The 21731-nt window shown below is 39.1% G+C and overlaps 1 protein-coding gene across 2 annotated transcripts in view; it reads left to right on the plus strand.

Moving 5' to 3' along the window:
- DNAH5 (dynein axonemal heavy chain 5) overlaps nt 1-21731 on the plus strand; it is a 214577-nt gene that overhangs the window by 115596 nt on the left and 77250 nt on the right. For both annotated transcript variants that reach the window (XM_088023719.1, XM_088023720.1), the window contains exons 48-55: nt 1842-1964; nt 2153-2366; nt 3654-3877; nt 5647-5845; nt 8219-8391; nt 12878-13008; nt 17071-17224; nt 18306-18573. In XM_088023719.1, coding sequence (XP_087879845.1) covers nt 1842-1964; nt 2153-2366; nt 3654-3877; nt 5647-5845; nt 8219-8391; nt 12878-13008; nt 17071-17224; nt 18306-18573 — 1486 coding nt within the window. The remainder of the gene's footprint in view (nt 1-1841; nt 1965-2152; nt 2367-3653; nt 3878-5646; nt 5846-8218; nt 8392-12877; nt 13009-17070; nt 17225-18305; nt 18574-21731) is intronic.

Consider the following 21731-nt stretch of genomic DNA (forward strand, 5'->3'; position numbering starts at 1 on the left):
GCTTAGCTCTTTTATGACATATATAGCTTACTAGTAATTTCCCTCTTATTTCAAAAAAAAAAAAAAAAAGAATAGGTCACAATGAAGGGGAAGCAAGTGCGGGTATGGGGCTATTACTTCATATTATCCCACCTATGGCCTTTTAGCTCTTAGATGGCCCCCAAGACATAAAATCTTCATGGGCTGTGAGTTCTCATTAATAGACAAGGGAATGTATGGAAGGCTCTAGCTTGCCATAGGGAGGTGTCAGGAGATTATTAATTGCCTTATGCATTTAAATTCATTGAAAAGCAGAGCTAAATTTAGCCTACTACATTACTTTAAACAGCTTGCTTTTATATCAGGGGAATAGGAAATTCTTTTTGCCATTGAACTGTTGTGCTGAGAGATTTATTTTGTAATTGAGTTGTGATATATTTATGTATCTTTATATTTGGAAATGGTGAAAAAATTTCATATCTCTTGCCATTATTCATTAAAATGGTGATGGAAAATTGTAACTTGAAATTACCAACTGCAAAGATTTCTAAGGACAAATATATAGATTTTTGCTTATATGTGGCCTTATTTTGTGGTTGTATCTTGGATTACTAAAGTCATTCTTAACTGATTTGCTCTTTATCATGAAATAACTAAGCTTTTTTTTTTGGATAGGAGAAGAATGCATTTTATTGCAATAAACCGCCGCTTTCTCCTACATTTATACATCATCTTTAACATGACTTAAAATCATGAATCAGTGGATTACTGCAGTGGTAGGAATGGAGTGAGGCCTTTAAGACTGAGTTTCTAGAGTGTGAAAACCATGAAGACTTTTCTGTTTTCTTTGTGGTGCTCGCTCTGGTTACTCAGTTCATGCATTTTGAATGACCGGTTGATTTCCAAGCCACATGGTACTCACATGCAAATGATCATATGGTGATCAATAGTCTGGGCCCCCCCCCACCCCCCGCATCTTCCTCTTACCTCTTCCAATGCTCCTTCCATCAGTTTTTCTTTAAATTGAGGAATAGTTGACCTATAATGTTACATTAGTTTAATCAGTTGTAAAGTTCTTTTTCATATTGCTAGGGGAGTTTTTGTTTCCGTTTTTTAATAGAGCACAGTGCAGTCTTCTTTACCACCTAAACTCAGAATGGAGAGATGAGAAAGACACATGTGGGCGTAGTTTGCAATTTTGTCTCAGGGGCTGAGAGGTGATTCACTGTGATTGCATCAGCCCTAAAGCACTGGATCTGGATTGTGTTTGGCTACAGAAGCCCATTGGCAGCCTTCTCAATGGAAAGCGAGCAGTCTTCCAGTTGTGGCAGGCTGTGTGGCTCTGAGTACAGACCTAAGAAACTTCTTGGGCAGTACAGGAAAACTTGTAGAAGGGCTAAATTATTCTTTGAATAATGGGGCTGGGGGATAGAGTATCATCAATGTAGGAACAATAAGATAAAAATCTGTAGAAATGGACCAAGGAGTCCTATCCCACTCAAAATGTACAGTAATTAGAATTCCATTTACTCCTAAATTGAAGCAGATTTTCAAGGGGAAAGAGGAAGATGGGGGGGGCGCCCAGACTATTGATCACCATATGATCATTTGCGTGTGAGTACCATGCGGCTTGGAAATCAACCGGTCATTCGAAATGCATGAACTGAGTAACCTTTTCAAAGGTTAGCATTATGGCAAGATAATTTAGGTACTTCATGCTCTGGCTTCCAGAACTAAAAAGAGTTTTGGGGTTGTTTGTGAGTAATTCCCATCAATTCCAATGTTCCTAGATTTTAAAAATAATTTTCCGTGTCTTAGAGGATATTTTCACAAATCTTTCTGTTTGCTTTCTCGTTTCACAGAGGACAATAGAGAGCTATGTGGATAAGCGTATAGGTACAACATATGGTCCTCCTGCAGGAAAGAAGATGACTGTTTTTATTGATGATGTGAATATGCCAATAATCAATGAGTGGGGAGATCAGGTATATTGATCCTATCACATGCTTCATTTCAATTCAACATTGATTTACTCTTTGAGGAGTAAGTATTTTCCCACTTTTTTCATTATGCAGTTCCTCAGTTCCAATAAAGTCCATTATTTGGAAACGCTCGAGTTAGTTTCTGGGATGTAAAGGAGTGACATTTTAATTATGAAAGTTGTCTTTCATAGGTTACTAATGAGATAGTACGACAGCTGATGGAACAGAATGGATTTTATAACCTAGAGAAGCCTGGGGAGTTTACCAGCATTGTGGATATCCAGTTTTTGGCAGCCATGATCCATCCTGGGGGTGGACGCAATGATATACCGCAAAGACTCAAGAGGCAGTTCTCTATATTTAACTGCACGTTGCCTTCTGATGCTTCCATGGACAAGATCTTTGGTAAAATGGTGACAGTGGGGCATGGGGGGGGAAGAACATCTGCTTGCATTCCATTGAGAAAATACCCACTCAGAGGTCAACACAGAAGGGGCATTGGGTGGCTCCTGAGTCTTTTACCCTCATCACTCTCCAGCTGCGTTTATATCGGGATTTTGTTTCCATAAGGATTTATTATATCCTGAATTGGGTGCCTAGGCAGATCTTTTCTACCTTTGTTTTTCTTGAAGTAACTGTTGCTAGCTTCTTAGGCAAGGAGGTTAAACATTAAATGAACAAGGAGATGATGAGATTGTTTCCTCATAGATATACCTATACGAGGTCAGAACTGATAGAATACCATGCCAAAAGTTTATGTAACTGGTACTTTAACCAAGCCCCATGATGATTTTGGCCAAAGAAATAATTTTGCCTATAGCAGAGATTAGCCAGTGTCTGATCTTCAGAGTAATTTATAAGATTGAAATAAGTTATTGATTGATTAAATAGGTAGTATTTCAGAAACAATATCATTGAAGAAACACTAGCCCGGTAGATAACTATGATGGTTTGAGTAATGAAAAGAGTTTATAGTTGATTTTGTAGTTACTCTTTGCGGAAAAAGAGTGTAAAGTTATGTACACATTGTATTAGGTACCAATTTACCACTTCTGAAGGTGCTACTGAGAGAAAACTTGTTAGGATTACCCTAATTAATTTCTGGCAGACTAAAATGTCATCTCAGCACCCTGGGCTAGTGGAGTATGGCAGTATCTGCCTTCGATTGTGGCAGTGGACAGAAGTTTGGAAGCCAAATGATATGTGAATGATCTGAACCTGGGAAAAGTACAATGATCCAGAAAAAAAATGACTGTTATCAATTTTAATTATTCTTTTTGCCTAGAAAGTTTTACATATAAAGTAAATTAAAATATTTTATAATGCATGGAAGGCAACAACAGAATGGAGAAATCTTAAGGGTTCATGAAACCTCCCTTTTTCTTATGTCTTTATAAGGCAACTGTATGTATTTAACATCACTCACTTGGTAATATTGAATTTTTCAGCTAGAGCTTTCAGGAGTATTTCTTAATCAACCTTTCAGTATTTAAATGCTAACTGACTTGAACCTATATCTATTTTTTAGATTTAAAAAAACAAGAGAACATTAATATAAATTTCTTTGGTATGTGGCCATCTATTAAAATGTGTATAATATTTGTGCTAACTCTACATTACAATGGTTTTCATTTTAATTTCACTGACTTGAACCATCACTGAAAATGTGATGACTTTTTTTTCCTCTTTCAGGTGTTATTGGGAGAGGCTACTACTGTGCTCAGAGGGGTTTCTCAGAAGACGTGAGAGATTCAGTGATGAAATTGGTACCCCTGACACGCCAACTGTGGCAGATGACCAAGATTAAAATGCTCCCTACACCTGCAAAATTCCATTACATATTTAACCTTCGAGATCTTTCCAGGATCTGGCAGGGCATGCTGAATACCACCTCAGAGGTTATCAGGGAACCGGATGTAAGTAATACATAGGAGGGAAACAGATGACATTGTTATTTATCCTATGGCCTAAATATTACTCGTAATGTAGTTTTTAGTGGAATGATGAAATATTTTGGAAAGTTTCAGCATGGATTTTTTTTTTTTTTGCTACTTTTCAACTAATATAAATAAGGGAGAAGTATGTCAGAAAATTTCTTTTTAAAAATTCCAATTAAATTTATGTTTAAGGAAATAGTATACACAATTATTTTCTAATGCATGGAATAAAGGAAACAATGGATCTTATTTTCCCATTATAAGATATTTTCCTTATACTAAATAATGGAAAGAATCACTCTTGATTTTGTTATGTAGTAGTCTTCATATTTTAAACTTGACATTTTAACTTTAAAAAAGTAATTATCTTTATAAACATTCAAAGTTGAAGAGACCATTTTGTTGTTAATATCCTCAATCTTTCCTTTCTAAGTAACTAGATGTGCTAAAAGAATTTCGTTTATTGGTATAATTGAGAAGAGGCAGAAAAGTAGAAAGTTCATTTGGCTGAAAAATGAGCATTTTTACACACACTTGAATATAAAAGTTCCTAGCATTAAAAGAATTCCCTTCAAACTAGAAACCTTATGGAAAAATCCAGTATGTTTTTTTCCCCCGAAGTATGGCCCGGTGTGCTCAGGCTTGGGTAACCTTGGCTTCTCCTGTAGTTTTATGGAACTGAGGAGGTAGTTAAACAAGTGGGTTTTAGGGCCTTGTCCACATAAACACACAGGGACAGCTGAGATATATCCACCAAACTGTCACTAGACATATCAAGTAGTGACTCTAGAAAACCCCAACTTTGCCCCAGATAACTCACAAAGTAGGTAATGACGCTGGCTGACTCCAAGACATTTTGGGGAAAACTCACTGTCCTTGTTACAGAGAACAGAGAGTCATTTTAGCAGCAGGGAACATTTTATCTTGATTTTTTCCCCCTCAGATTTATTGACAAATTAATGGTAATGCAGAATGCATGTCCCCAATATTATTTTTTTGAGTAGCCATTTTTTGATGCTTACTTTAAATAGTCTCCATAAATAGTTCCAGCAATCATTGAATATATATTACTAAGTTCCTTTTATATTTTGGTAACCAAATAGCATTTTATCATTAGTAATCGAATGGCTTAAAAACCTCCTAACCAGCAAAATTCTAGCAAGTTAAGAAATTTCCATCAGTCTTTCAAATCAAATGAGCTTGCTGTACAAACAGGTGTACAGAGCAGTTAATTCCCTCAACTTCCAGTTAACTTTGCACCTTGGATTATGTAGACTAGGTAGATTGCTTTGTTCAGATAATCCAGATTTTTGCCACAAATTTCCTTCGCATTGTGTTAAGTAAATATACCTTTGTAATATCTCCATTGTATACATGAGAACTGTTTATATACTACATTTTATATTATGCTCTGGCCACATGAATGTAGGTATCTTATCCAAATAGACTATTTATCACAGACTTAGGACTTTTACATAAAATATTACCTTGTTGGTTAATCAGAGTGGTTATAGTAATTTGTCTAGGGATATTTTCATTTTAATTTAAAGACTGAAAATGAATAGACTTTCTCTATTTGATATACTTGAATGAGACCGATTTGAAATGAAGTTAAGTATGTTTTAACCTCAAGTTTTTAAAATGTAGCATCTTGGATCAGGAAGGATGGTGCTCTGTAATTCTGTCAACTTGATTCCCAACTGTGGCAAATAGAAACGGATAACACATTTTAATTATGCTTTCGACAGGAACTGTTACGGCTGTGGAAGCATGAGTGTAAACGTGTTATAGCTGATCGTTTCACAGTGTCCAGTGATGTGACCTGGTTTGATAAGACTTTAGTAGGTTTGGTGGAGGAGGAGTTTGGTGAAGAGAAAAAACTCTTGGTGGATTGTGGAACTGATACTTATTTTGTGGACTTCTTGAGGGACGCACCTGAAGCTACAGGTAAACTATTGAGCGGAATTTGAAATTCCCCAAAGGGGTACCTGAAGACAGAATGTTCAGTTGAGGGATGTTGGATTTCTGTCTAGTAAGCTTCACCGAAACAAGCCGGAGACATTGTAGCTGCTCAGTAAATACAGACCGAGTGGACACTCATGGAGTTCAGAGATGAACTATTTTTATGCATATTAGTCTTGCAGATTAAGGTAGATTTGGGAGGCAAGACAGGGTAGAAGGAAGTGCCCAGGACTTAGAGCTGTCACACAGCAGTAGGTTCGAGGAAGGGATCTACCACATAGTAACTGTGCGAGTCTCTGAACTTTCTTGAGCCTCATTCTCCTCATTTATGAAAATGGAAATATTAATATAAGTACCATGGGGAGTAAATGAAATGTTACCTGTAGAGTGGCTTGGCAGTCTGCCCAAATGAAAGGTAGCAAAAATAATGATAATTATTATTCAGGTCATCCTGACTGTTGAAAATAGATAAACCTCAGATATCTGAGAAGACCATTGACTATAACTGGAAAGAGATGGGTGCTGTGGATATAAGCTTTCGTGGTTATGGTTCTATGAAAAATGGAGATGTATATTAACTTTTCTTCTTATGAAAAGAAATAGTGCTCCAGTTACTTCTTTCCCTCAGAAATAACTGAGCTTAAGTAGAGTATTTTCTTTCATTTAATTACCTCTTTTAATACGGAGGGTAAATTTTAAATTAATTTCCATATTTAAAAAGGCATATTTAAATTCATGCTCTTTATATCTTCTAAATGGTTGAAAATGTCCAGGCAGTGCCTTTCTAGATTTGACAAGGTTGTATTTGATCTATCAAAAGTTTCCGAGCGACAGTTACAAAAGGAGGTTTACTGCTGGCTATGCGGTTGGAGGGATCCTTCCACAGAAAGAAGCTGACACATTTTATTTTAAATAAAATGTGTCACCTACAAAAATCCTGTAAGTGTCAGAGCATTTAAAATTAGAATTTATGTATCCCATTTTCTCTAATTCAGAAGGATAAATAATTAGAATTTATGTATTTTACCTCTTTTAATTCAGAAGGCTAAATTATTAGATGATGGTTTTTGAGGAGCAAAGCACAACTGCATTTTTGTGGGGTGGTTGCGTTGAAGGAAACAGCTAACGTTTTTTGACTTCAAAGCATTTTGTTTCTCAAAGCTTGAGTTGAACATTTATGAAACACTGAAGTGACTATTGAAATTCATTTAGTGAGAGCTTTGCAAATAAGCCAATCTTCATGATTATGTTAAATCAGTTTTCTTGCTTTGTCATAAAAAGGTTACTATGCTATTATATTAGGACAGGGTCAATTGAAAATAATTATGTACTGTTAGATTTGGAAGAGCCACTCACTCTTCTAGTACCCAGTGAATTTCTAAGTTGTTATTGGCATATTCAACTCACGTGTCACTTTTTTTCCTGTTACTGATGTTAACTGATGGAGAACTAATATATGCCCAATTTAGCTTTCTTTTGGCATTGTGCTTTGTATTCAAAGATGGAAAAGTGTTACATTGGTATGTTATGTGTTTCTAATTTTTTTAAAAAGTATATTGATTTTAGTACATCTTTTCTCAGTGACATAATTCATTTATTTAGGAAATCATTATTCTACCCTCTACCTCCATTCCCCAAAATTCACTTCTGTCTTCACTACTAACCTGAAATTCCTCATTCATAGGAATTTCCTGAGCAAATGCAGTGACCTTTTCCTTTTTTTCTTATTAAAAAAACTTTTAAGTCTTGACCTCTCTAGCTGATTCTGACATTAAATCCCTACTTTTTCGACCTTCATTTTGACCATTAAGTGAATACCCCTGGAAGGTTCCTTGAAATGCCAATACTCAACTATGGATTTGGATTAAATTCAATATATATGGCAGTATTTGAAATAGGCCCTTTCTAGACAGGAAAGAACTAAGACTGGGTAGGATCACAAGAATTCCAATGCTTTTACTATTGTTTGCTTACTTTTTTTTTTCTTTTAAAGATTTATTTATTTACTTAGAGAGAGTGAGAGAGAGGGGAGTGCCCGCGAGTGGGGGGAGAGGCAGAGGGAGAGAGAGAATCTCAAGCAGCCTCCCCACTGAGCGTGGAGCCCATGGGGGCTCCATCCTAGGACCCTGAGATCATGACCTGAGCCAAAATCAAGAGTCAAACACTCAACCAATGGAGCCACCCAGGCGCCCCTGCTTTCTTTTCTTTTCTTTTCTAAAAATATATAATGTGGCATTTGGATGAAAATCGGTATTATTGAGTGTGAAATTGTCCAGCTACGAGTGTATTAATTTAGGTTGAAGAAACTAGTACAGCCCAGTGATATGAAGAAAACAAGTTCTTTTTCACTAATCCCAGGTGAAACACCCGAGGAGGCTGATGCTGAAATGCCCAAAATTTATGAGCCAATTGAATCTTTCGATCACCTAAAGGAGCGCTTGAATATGTTCCTGCAGCTGTATAACGAGAGCATCCGCGGCACCGGCATGGATTTGGTGTTCTTCGAGGACTCCATGGTTCACTTAGTCAAGGTCAGTGGCCATACCCTGTGACAGCTCCCCAGAGTGGTGGGCACTTGGCTTCACACCAGAATTTTTTCCCTCCTCTTTCGTTTTCATCTCCTGGAAGAATTTTCAGTTTGAAAATAAACTCAATTCCATATTCCAATTTAATTTCTAAACTGAATACAACATGTCACACCTATAGGCTGAAAATCAGCCGGAATCTCAGAGCATGGATACTTCAAATGGGTGATATAATTTTATTCAGTGTTGCTATATGGCTTCCAGCTCAGTGTTTTCACCACGTAGAATGAATGCGGTTGACGTCTGAGTTCAAAGCACAGGCAAAAAGTCTGCTTATTTTTTTGCATTATGCAAAAGAGAGCAGTAAAAAATACTGCATAAACTTTGAAGACACTATGCTCAGTGAAAGAAGCCAGTCACAAAAGGATAAATACTGTTATGATTCCACTTATTGGAGGTACTTAGTATAGTCAAAATCATGGAGACAGCAAGTAGAATAGTGATTGCCAGGGGCTCGGGGGTAGGGAGAAGGGGGAGTGATTAATGGTGCAGAGTTTCATTTTTGCAAGATGAAAAGAGTTTTGGAGATAGTTGTTGGTCGCACAAAAATATAAATGTACTTAATGCCATTGAACTGTGTGCTTAATAGTTAAGACGGTAAATTTTATGTTATATATATTTCACCACAGTTAGAAAAGATAATTAAAAAAGAATGCATAAACAATTGATTTTGGGCGGGATGAAAATTCTCTTAGAATGAAATCCACCAGGAAAGTACATTTTCTTTTCTACTTTGTCACAGGAGTCATGCCAGTATCTGTTCATAGGAGGGTTGACTCTCAAAGGTTGGAGGTAAAATATATTATTTATTTGATAACTTATGTGATCTAATTTCTCTGTGGTGGAAGATAAGGCCATTTTAAATCTGTCGTTGATATTCTCACTCTGTTGATGTCAGATACTTTTTCAGACTACATCCTTTTAGTTAGAAAGGCAACAGCTCGAGGCTGTATTCCATTACTTAGGTTGAACCATAAGGAAAAATCTCATAATCAGAAATTGTCACCTCTGATAATTACTGAATCTAGAGTTCATCTAGTTGACCCTCCCTCTGAAAGTAGAAGAGAGTGGGGAAGGCTGGAGTATGTCAGGGAGGGGGATGGCCATTTTAGGTTGAGTCTCCCCCCACATGAGGGCATATAGCTTGGACATTCTGAATTCTCAGAGTCTGAGACGTCTGTACTGAATTGTGAGCAAAAACGTTCCTCCAAATATAATGATAGCAATTCTGTCATACTTAATGATTAAAAAAAAGAAGAATGAAAGAAAATAAATAATACCAAAGGCAACTTTATAACTAATGTCTTTTGGAGACAAAATCTGATATGCCTAGGATTTCCTAATGGCTCAGATTGAAGATGAGACTATTTATGTTAGTCTTATGTTTGAGCTAGTTCTCTAGAACTCTCTCATTTCTATGTTTCATGCACAGACGATGAACGATGACCATTTCTTCACAATGTGGGGACTTGACATTGAGACTTAGCATAGGGTCTTTGACTGTTTTCCCTCAATTCCCCTCTCAGCCTCTTGTGTCTGCTCTGGAATTGGCTGAAGAATTTGTGACTGGAGTTTTTGAGCTAAGATATAAGATATAAGCTAGGATAAAAGATATCCTAGGAAGACCCTCTCTTCTACTCTCCTGTTTCCTGGGGACAGTACATCCAAACTGTTGTGTGGATGTGAACCTTGAAATGTGTGACTTAGTCATAAGATGTGATAAAAGTCAAGAGACAGAATTAAGATGAAATTAAGATGAAACCTGCAGCAAAACAAGTTGTGACATGAGACCAGACATATTTCTTGATTCCCTTCTTCATTAAGGTAAAGATTTTCTTTCAAAGCACAGAGAGTATCTCTGTGATAGTTCTTTTGCCTCTTTGGTAAAGATTCAGACCATGGTGTGTGTGATTTCTCACGGTCTAACCCCTGCGTAACACTCTAGTCTATGGCTCGTGCTCTGCTTAGCAGGTAATCCAGAAAAATCAGCCACCCATGATGAAACATACCCTGCTTCCAGAGCACTTCACCCCTATGCCTTCCCAGCAAATGTTGCCTCATGTGGAATTTATTAATGTGTGTGTTTGTTTTCCCTTCTGGGCAATAAGCTCTGTGAGCATGGGCATCCAATTTATTTACCTCAGTATTCACAGGATGGAGAATAGGCACACTTGAGCTACTTGATAAATAGGTTTGGAATTTAACCGAGGACCCAGTGTGGTCCAAAATCACCCTTTGCTGCCTCATCTCCTGATATTTCTGTACCTAGTACTGAAGTTACCCCCCTATAGGGATACCTTAGGCCTTTTGTTGACTCTGAGACTTCCTGCATCTCATTTCCTCTTCTTAAAATGTAGCTCAGCTCCTGACTGGCATGCCCCGTTCTTTGTATGAGAGACTTCTAGTTACCTTTCCAACCAGATCACACTCCAGCTCTACAACTAAGACTTGCCTCTACCCAGCAGCACTGTTTCCTTCACTACCATTCTTACCTGTTTCAGCATTCGCCATGGAATGTGCATCCCCACATTTCTGTTAATAGGTCTCTCTCCTCTGCTAGCATGTGAGCACCTGTGGGGCAGGATGGGCATTGTTAATTTTTAAGATATTTGCTAAAGGGATTGAAAAATGAATATTTCTATCTCACAATCTGTGTAGAGTAAGACGAAAGAGTCCCATTTAAAGGTATTACTTGATTGTGTTTTTTCATTTAATTTCTATTTGTAATTAGACTATGAGTTTTTGAGTCTCTTTTAAACCCTTCTGCTTGCTTGTTCATGTCTATGTTCATTTGTTGTATATGGTTTGTTTACCATATGCTAGAAACTAGGAATGGAAAATTTTAATATAAGACCTAGGCCTAGTTTCAGGAAAAGATGTTGGTGAAGGTTCTCAATACCTAATTAATTAACAACAATTATTTAAACCCTTAATATATTCACCAGCACCAATGAAAGGAAGTGGTTATGACAAAAACTGTATGTTTTGAAAAATGTTAACCAAGGAAAGACACAGAAGATTCTAGTGTGGTTTTCGGTAGCTCCTTACCTGCCATATCTGTGCCTCTTGAAGGAATATCAGGGAAATAATATGAATACACATTGGCAGATCATTCTTGCCAGTACCGTTCCTTCCCTGACTACAACAACTTTGGAGAGAATCGTGGGCAGGGTGAGTAGAAGCCTGGAAAGATGGGTGTGTCCCTCACCTATTCCGAGGGCTCTCAGATCCACAGCAGGGACAAGAAAATGGTCTTCATTTCCCAGGCTCACACTAAATTGGGGCGGGGGGGGGGAATAATCTAAAAGCCAAGAGTAGTCCCAACACTTTATTATACCTCGATAAGAAGAAAACAAGAGTAGTCCCAACAGGGGTAAGTATTGCCTCTGCCAGACGAGGTAATCCTGAGAAAGGATGTTTAGCAATACACTGGCAGGATACAGAAGCCAGGTCACCCCAGGAGGCTTCCATCAGCTGCAGAGAAGAGACCCTTCTCAGCCCTGTCTCACTCTTTTTTATTATTCTATAGAATATTATTCTATATTCTATTCTATTCTATATTATATATATTCTAATAACTATAAAGTTATTATTCTATAGAAAAGTGGGTATCACTGTAATTCCCCAGGCTCAAACTGTCATTAGGAGGAAAAGAGAAATAGTTACCATACTCCATGGAGTATGGAGAAGAAAGCATCAAGGAGAATCCTACACTGAATCCCCTCTAGGTGGGTGTTGGAAGCCGGGTGGTAGAAGCAGTTCATCAACAATAAAGCTAAAGAAACATGGACTTCTACCACAAGGGGACTTGAATTAGTCTGGGACTACTGACTGGCCCACCCATATTTACTTCTTGGTTGATTCCTTAGGTCTCACTGATTGTGCCAAATAATAGGAGGGTGTTTATGTTTGTTTTCTTCCTTTTCCTCTTCCTCTTCCTCCTCCAGTTCTTCTTTTTAAAAATTCCATCATCTGTACCACATTTTGGGAATTTCCTTCCCTTCAATTTAAACTCTCATTTTTCAGATGTAGAGGATATTCTAATCAACTGTGTGTTCTGTATTCCAAGGATACACATTGTCTTGAAATTTTAGTCTCTTTCCTGTCCCACTGCATTAGGTTGGGAGGCTACAAGGAAACCTCCATGTTCCCTTTATTTCTCTCCTTTAAAACCCAGAGCAGGCCATAGGGGTGGTTCGGGTTGACATTTCGATACTGGTCTCTTCTAGTTTCCCAAAGGCACCCCCAACACACACCCTCTTCAAACATCATTCTCTTTCAGAAATACCCTCCTTCGTCCAGCCAAGTGTATCTCTCCATGCTGATCCTGAGACACTTATGTCTTCCCAAATGCTTACAGTGCACGCACAGGAAAAAATGGAGTATTTTCACATTGGACAATGTTATATGCCTTTTCTCTTCCACATTCTAGATCTCACGTGTCATTGGCATGCCCCGGGGAAATGCCCTCCTGGTCGGAGTCGGGGGATCAGGAAAACAGAGCCTGACAAGGTTGGCTTCGTTCATTGCTGGCTATTCTTCCTTCCAGATCATTCTGACAAGGTAACACGCTTTCACTTTAATTAACCTGAAATGGATTTTGATAGCAGGTTTTCAGAGGCCACTTGAACTTAATGCATTTTTCTTACACATAAGGAATCAATCATTTTCCTTCCTAAATGTTGACTTATCATCGTCCCCTTTCAACCTTTATTATAGATCAGGAAATTTTCACATTAATAATTTGCTTTTGAAGTATTTCAGCCTCTTATTATAGGGAAGAGCTGCCTCCCTGTTTTTATGTTATGCATGCCATGAATATTCTATGTATTCCTCTTGGTGTATTTCAGAAGAAATGTATCCCTACTACATGTTAGTTCAGATTTCAAGAATGTTAATAAACTAGTAAAGTAGATGAAAACTTTATATTGATTCACTCATACATTTAGAAATATTTATTGAACACTGGCTATGCGTCAGGCACTGGCTAGGTGCTGGGGAGTTCATGGTGAGCAAGGTGAACCTGCCTTGTGTCATCACAGAGCTTCTAATAGTCAAGGGGGTCAGACAGCGGAGCAATTCATTCAGGAAGGTGTCATACGTAGGTGCTGTCTGCTGGAAGAAAATAAATGAAGACCAACCAGCTCCTGTTGTAACATGAGGGAGGGACTCCTAACCTAGTCTGGGGGATGGTCAGAAAAGGCTTCCTGGAGGAAAAGATGTTTAAACTGAGACCTGAGTACAATTAGGAATTATCTCAGAAAAGAGGTGAGGTGAAGAGTGTTCCAGGCAAAAGTGTCAGCACCCGTGAAGTCACACTGAGGCCTGGAAGAAGTTCAGTATGGCGGGCTGTGCAGCGTGAGATAGCAAGTGGGAAAGGAATAGAAATGGAGGCCTTTGGAGGTATGATAAGGAATTTGGACTTTATCCCAAAGCAACAGGAGACTGTTAATGAATTACTGCTAGGGACGGCCTGTGGGTTTGTATGTACAGAAAACAATGGAAATAGTTATAAGGCTGTCTCAGGGATCTAGGCAAGAGATGATGGGTCAGGATTGGGAGCAGTGAGAATGGATAAAAAAGGACAGACTCAGGATCACTGGAAAGTTGAACTTTTGGACTTGGTCCATCCTAGTTCTGGCTCGGGAAGCTGGCCAACTGAAGCATACACTCATCAAGGTAGGGAACCCCGGGAGGGTCGTTCTTGGTCATATATGTGTAGTGAGGGTGGAACTAGGAAGTGAAGAGTCAGCATGGAGAGATATGCAGGGGTGATTCAGAGGGGCTGAACAGAATTTCAGGATTAACCAAGATGAGAGGCAAGAGGCCAATTTGGAAACTTTAGTTGGGCTGAGAATTATTAGAGGTTAACTTGTAGGTGTGGGAGCAGGAAGTCTTGCCTGTTGGCCATGCTCTAGAGCTTTGGCTTGGCCCAGTCGGGCAAAGCATCCCTCCTTCTCTTCCTGATGGAGGCCCATAGATACCTGCTAGGACAGCGATTGAAAATTATTAACTCTGGGTTTAAGATCCGGGTATTCAAGTTGTTGTCAGACTTTTCATTTGGTCCGAATTATAGACTTTTGCTTGGAGAATAAATCCAAAAGGTTGCTGTTTGTTTTTCAAGTACTAGGGCAGAGAGAAATAATTACCCTGTGTATAATTCTTCTAGTTTGTGGAGAGCAGTAGAGTTAGGTAACAGGTAATCTATACAGGAAAGAGACTGGACTCTGAGATTTTTGTTCCTAATATTTTAATTTTAATTAAGCCTTTTAATTTTCAAAGCACTTTCATGTGCTTAGGCTAGTTTGGTCTTCAAAGGACCTTTATCAGTTAGCAGGGCATATAATAATATTAGCCTATCTTACAGCTGAGATTCAGAGACTATCACTTGTCTGAAATCCCAGGTCTGCCTGGGAATTGACCACAGTATTTCTGGTTTCTGGTCTGGCTTGACTTTCACTGTACCACACTGCCTCAGGAAAAACGTCTTGCAGCTCCTCTCTCAGTGATCAATTAGTTCCTCCATATGTCATAGTGGGAATGCTCCATTATGATGAAAAGGAGGGCCAAGGCATTTGCCTTCTCACACCTTCAAGAGACCATCTTACTGCCCAAGCCTCTGCGTAGCTACATGGCCAAGAATCAGCAAGCAAGAGCCTCACATTTGGGAAGCACAGCCATGTGTTAGAGGGCTCAGGCCATTATTTGAGGCAGTGGGCCCTTGATCCAGGGGACTGGGCTGAAAGTTTTCCGAAGTCAAGAGAAGCTTTCTCTCTCTCTTTCTCTCTCTCTCTCTCCCCAGTGGGGGACTGAGTCTTTGAAATTCTTTTCTAATCTCTCAGATCGCATTTCTGCAGACATTTTCTTAAAATATTGATGTATCGTGGTGGGATTTCTGGCTCTAGGATTTAGGTTTTAGATGATCAAAAAGCACAGAACATAGAGTTAAATAGTAGCTTTGAAAAAAATCAGAAGGCCATTTGCTCTTGTGCTCTGAACTCTGAGTTTATTTAATGACATAAAATTGAAATGATAATTTAGTAAATCTGAATCTCCAGGATTGGAATATCTTTATTTTTACTTTTGGTGGCAATGGGCTACTCTGTTTTGGGACATCTCTAATATTTCATGACTGCAGGCTGATTTCCACTAACGGATTGCTTTTGACAGTGAAAGAAGATTTAGGGTGGGATATTTCATATTTTCAGCTGTTCCTATTACAGTAGACTGATTGCTCAGAAAACTCTTTTACAGGGGACCCAAAGATGCAATGAAATAATTGTGTTGGGGGATGAAAGGGCACCATTTTTTTTTTAAAGATTTCATTTCATTTTATTTTATTTTACTTTTTAAAAAAATTTTATTTTTAAGTAACCTCTATACCCAATATGGGGCTCGAACTTACAACCCTGACATCTGGAGTCATATGCACTTCCGACTGAGCCAGCCAGGTGCCCCAAGAAGGCACCATTTGAATTAGGGCGTCTTCCTCAGCCTATATAATTAAACTTGAAATGATTTAATTTCATTTAATTTATGAGGTATCTTCTAAAATACCAATTGCAGGGACGTCTGTGTGGCTCAGTCGGTTAAGCATCTGCCTTCAGCTCAGGTCATGATCCCAGGTCCTGGGATCGAGTCCTGCATCAAGCACGCTGCTCAGTGGGGAGCCTGCTTCTGCCTGCTCTGCCTGCCTCTCTCCCTGCTTGTGCTCATGCTCTGACAAATAAAAAAAAAAATCTTTAAAAAAAATACCAATTACTGATGGGTGCATAATAAACATTCCAATTTGACTTTTTTATTAGCCTCACCACGAAATATTTTCAAAATGAAGCATACCCGTTCAGATGACATTTAGTTGTGGTAAAAATGATATTTTGGTTTCAGGTTGACTTTTCGCTCTAGATTTTTATTTTGCATTTAAAAAATTAATTATAATAATTAATGAAATGTGGAGTTTAAAAACCAGTTTCATATTTGCAGGTAAATATAATGTTACTTGACTTGATGTTAACTAGACTTATTGTAGTGATCCTTTTGCAATATATACAAGTATGGAAATATTATGTTGTGTACCTGAAACTAAGATAATGTTATATGTCAGTTATGCCTCAATGGGAAAAATAGCTCTTAACTTTCGTGAGTGGTGAAGTACTCAAAATTTTACCAAGATGTGCCTCTATTACTCTCAAAGGAATAGCTATTAGAAAAACAAAAGAAATTTTTAAAAAATCAATTTCATCTTTATAAGGAAATATAATGAACCAGTAACATTCACATACAATAAAATCTTTTTTTTTTTTAAAGATTTTATTCATTTATTTGACAGAGAGAGACAGCAAGAGAGGGAACACAAGCAGGGGGAATGGGAGAGGGAGAAGCAGACTCCCTGCTGAGCAGGGAGCCCAATGTGGGGCTTGATCCCATGACCCTGGGATCATGACCCGAGCCGAAGGCAGACGCTTAACGACTGAGCCACCCGGGCGCCCTACAATAAAATTCTTACCTGATGAAACAACATCAGTATTTCTTTTGATTAACCAAATGGCATAAAGTATTGTTATAAGGATCTTTCCTTCCCATCAGAATAGTTTAGCTAATGACACAATGACAATATCTCTTTAGATCCTACAACACATCAAATCTGGTGGAAGACTTGAAGATTTTGTATAGAACGGCGGGGCAGCGAGGCAAAGGAATCACTTTTATCTTTACAGACAATGAGATTAAGGATGAGTCATTTTTGGAATATATGAACAATGTTTTATCATCGGGTGAGGTAGGAGCTCATTTATCTTCATGCATTTTGACTCTTCAGATTCCCTCCAAATTTAGAGCTCTTTCCTTCCATTAGAGTTTTTGAGTGAGTGTTGTTATTGGGGATTAGGAAATCAGTAGCAAGAATTGCTTTTTCTATTGGGTTTTAGAGAATAAAACAGCTGATTGGATTTTCGATATGTCTGTTTACCCCTTTAAAGAGCTATGACTTTGCAGTTAATAATAGAATAATTTGTGTATTTAAAATATGGAGTATCTTATCTTGAGGACTTTGGTTAATTTTTTTAAAAAAGGATGTGCAAAAGCTTGTTATTTGTTGTAGTCCCAATAGTTTATTTTTGCTTTTGTTTCCCTTGCCTGAGAAGACGCAACTGGAAAAAATGTTTCTATGGCTGATGTCAGAGAAATTACGGCCTGTGTTTCTTCTAGGAGTTTTATCCATTTTTAGTTTATTTTTGGGTATGGAATGAGATAGTGGTCCATTTTCATTCTTTTGCACGTAGCTGTCCAGTTTTCCCGGCACCATTTATTGAAGAGATGGTCTTTTCCCTATTATATGCTCTCGATTCCTTTGTCATAGATTATTTGAACATGTAAGTGTGGGTTTATTTCTGTGCTTTCTCTTCTGTTCCATTGATCTGTAGGTCTGTTTTTGTGTCAGTACCATACCGTTTTGTTTATTATCGCTTTGTAGTATATCTTGAAATATGGGATTGTGATATGTCCAGGTTTGTTCTTCTTTTTCAAGATTGCCTTGGTTATTTGGGATCTTTTGTGGTTCCATACACATTTTAGGATTATTTGTTCTAGTTCTGTGAAGAATACTGTTGATATTTTGGTAGGGATTGCATTGAATCTCTATACCACTTTGGGAAGGATGGACATTTTAACAATATTAATTCTTTTAACCTATGAGTGTGGAATATCTTTCCATTTGTTTGTGTCATGAAGACTTTGGTTAATTTTCTAAAGGTGAGTTTAAGAACACAAATGGAGGAAAGATATCATATGTATTGAGCTGTGCATTTTGATCTCTTTTCATGTGTCTGTACTGAATTTGAATGTCTCCTCTTCTTTTGAAGTTCTCCAACCTATTTGCTCGTGATGAAATTGATGAAATTAATAGTGATCTCCTATCTGTCATGAAGAAAGAATACCCCAGGCGCCCTCCTACCAACGAGAACCTGCATGACTACTTCATGAGTCGGGTCCGACAGAACCTTCACATTGTGCTCTGCTTTTCACCTGTTGGGGAGAAATTTCGAAATCGAGCATTGAAGTTCCCTGCCCTTATTTCAGGATGCACTATTGACTGGTTCAGCCGATGGCCTAAGGATGCCTTAGTTGCTGGTTAGTGTGGTGGAAACTTTGGTCACAGTTTTTGGTTAACAGTGTGTGTGTGTGTGTGTGTGTGTGTGTGTGTGTGTGTGTGTGTGTGTGTTTACATTCTGTGCTCTTTGCTGTCTCTGTCCTGGATTGAGCCCAAAGTCACTTTGTCCAATATTTGAGGATTTTTTGCAAGATGGTGTTCTTTTCACCAAAGGTGCAAAAATTAGGTAACTAATTTTCCCCAGAGTGTGGTTATCAGACACTCATCTTCAATCTTGTACTCCCTTGGGTTAATCTCTAGTAACCCTAGTCTTTTCAGGGATACTGGAAGGCTTTGTCTCAGTTGGATACCCAGACGTCTTCCAAGATATCCCAGGAGGGCACTGAGGTTTTAACTACTTTGATAGCATTTGTGTTCAACCTCAGAGTAGTTAAAGCTGAATGTCTCTTGGATATTCTGTTCTTGTGGCTACAGTGCCGGACATCGAAGAAGAAGACCTTACCCAGCAATGCTCTGCTGGCTCCTGTCCTTGGAAAGGGATGTTAGAGTGTTCTGTGGCTTGGGTCCTTGGCTGCTTCCAGTTCTGTCCACGATCATCCGTCCTGCGGAACACGAGTGTCTCTCGCTCTAAATGAAATTGAACATGGACGTGGTAGAGGAGACGTTAGAGGTCATTTAGTTTATGGTTTTTCAGCTTTTGGTGAGAAATTACTTGTGGATATTTAAGATGGTAGGGATGTTTAGGTGTCACCCCTGACCAGACCCTCAGGGAGTGCCTGGGTTCATGGCAGTGGTTTTCAAACTTTTTGTCTGATTATATTTTAATAATTAAGAGGAGTCCCATTTCTCAGTAAAACCTTGCCGGTAGCCCTAATAGATAAAACAGTGAAAAGTGTAGGTGAGGAAGGGTTCTGGAGCCTGTTCTCTCATCCTACATCTGTGACATGTCCACATCTGGCTCTCCAGCTCCGTGGGACCCACCATGAGAACAACAGATTAGCCCATCTCCTGACCTTTACAGATGGAGACATTGGGGACAGTGAAACTGAGGGAATTGTCAGAGATGTAAGGAGCCATTAGGATCCGTACTGGGGCCGGAACCCATGTTTATTATGTATAGGTATTTATTCTTATCTACCAGAGACATTCTGTTCTCTACATAGTGCTGTTGACAGTAGTGGTCTTCCAAACTGTGGCTTTTAAACACAGAATATTTAAACGTATTTGAAATACACATGTACAGTTTCTCTTTTGTCTTATAAAGTTTGAGAAAAGGTCAGTGATTTACAATTTTAAGTCCTATTAAAATGTGAATACAACTAAGGGTAAAACTTTAAAATTCCTTGAAGTAGGATATAAATGCAGAGCACAAAATGACAGAATTTCAGAGCTATATTAAAGTTAACTATGAAAAATGATAATTAGTGTGGAAGGACTTTGTGGAGTATCATGTAAGGCATTATGATGAATGATAAAATAACAATTTCAGGTGACAAACATTGTAATATGCCATAATTAAGATGATTTTATTTAAATACCGAGCCCTGCGAGGTCTCTATTTCAGTCATCTCTTCTGTTACAAGACAGAGGTCTTATTGATCTTTCCTTTGTTAATTTCTCACAAATCTGCTCCTTTCTTTTAAATCTCATTGTGTCATCCCAAGCCAGGATTACATGGAGGTCAGGGAAACTTTCATTTCTTTGTCCTTGTTTTCCTAGCAAGTGTCCTGACTTTCATGGGTGCATTTCCCTGTTTGTTTATTGAGAACATATTTTTTGAGCTCCATGCTATTTCTGGAGCCAGGCATAGGGCAGGGTAAGGCAGACTTCTGTCTTCACTCCAATCTTCTTCCCGGGCAGGCTCATCCTCAGCCTCCTGGGTGATAGGCTCCATCAGCTTCTCTCTCCGGTTTAGCCTGTCCTTTGGCTTGAAATCTGTGCACTCGGCTGGCTGCCTGTTTGATACATTCTCATGGGGGTTTCACAGACTGCTACTCCAAGTGTTTGACACTGAACTTCCTCTCCTCTGGTCCTTCCCCCAGGAAGTCCCGCCATCATCCTTTGAACTGCACAATCAGAGAGCTTTGTCTGGAACATCTGGGCCTCCTTCCGCTCTCAAGTCTGCTCGATCTCCAAGTCTCGTTGACCCTATCTTTTAAATATTGGGGGACTGTCTCCAGCGCTTTGCCTCTCATAGACAGACATCCTAGGCCGGGCTGTCATTGTTGCTCACCTGAAACACCCAAATAGCTTTCTGATGACGTCTCCTCCTGCTTCAGCTGTCTGCCATCCATCTCACATTGCTGACAGAAGAGTAATGAAAACACAAACCCAACCACACTGCTTTCTACTTAGAACCTTCTATGACCTCCCCTTGCTCCTGGGAAGAAGGCCATGGTCTCTAGCCTGGCCTTCCGGGATGGGAAGTGTGGCCCTGCCCACCTCCCCAGCTTCCCCTCAGGTTGCCTTTTTCCTCCTGCTCTGTCATTCCTGATCATTGAACAGGCTGCTTTTTCTTCCCATGTGACGCCCTCTTCCTCCATGCGACCAGCACTCTCCTCCATTGTTTGGATGATGCTCCTCAGGGGAGCCATCCCGTTTCCCTTTCTCTCCACGGAGCCTGTTCCCATGTTAGCTCTTCCTAGGATTCTGCTCTTCCTTCCTAGGACTAACCACAGCTTGCAGTTTATATACTTAGTTGTGTGTGTATTTGATTAATGCTCATTTGTTCTGCTCGACTAAGAAGTTCATGAGGTCAAGGACTACCTGTCTTTCATTCACAGTCTTGGCAGCTACCAGTGTCTGATGGTTGCAGTGTTGAATGAATGAGTCAGTCCGTCAAAATTCGTCATCCTTCTGTAGCTGTAGTACAGCCATGACTTACTTCCAGTCTTCTCTAACCAAACACAAACCTTCGCTCTCTTTTTCCCCCAGACATATCTCTTTTGTTTGTGTTCTGAACCTGCCTTTTTTTTTTTTTTTGAGAGAGAGAGAGAGAGAGAGAGAGCGCGCATGCAGTGGGGAGGGGCAGAGGGAGAGGGGGAGAGAGAATCTTAAGTAGACTCCACGCCCACTGCAGAGCCTGACCAGGGCTCGGTCTTACAACCCTGAGATCATGACCTGAGCTAAAATCAAGAGTTGGATGCTTAACTGACTGAGCCCTCAGGTGCCCCTGAAT

This window comes from Eumetopias jubatus, unplaced genomic scaffold, assembly GCF_037043125.1.
Source record: "Eumetopias jubatus isolate StellerSeaLion01/CBP00866 unplaced genomic scaffold, mEumJub1_p1.0 scaffold_5, whole genome shotgun sequence".
NCBI classification, from domain to species: domain Eukaryota; kingdom Metazoa; phylum Chordata; class Mammalia; order Carnivora; family Otariidae; genus Eumetopias; species Eumetopias jubatus.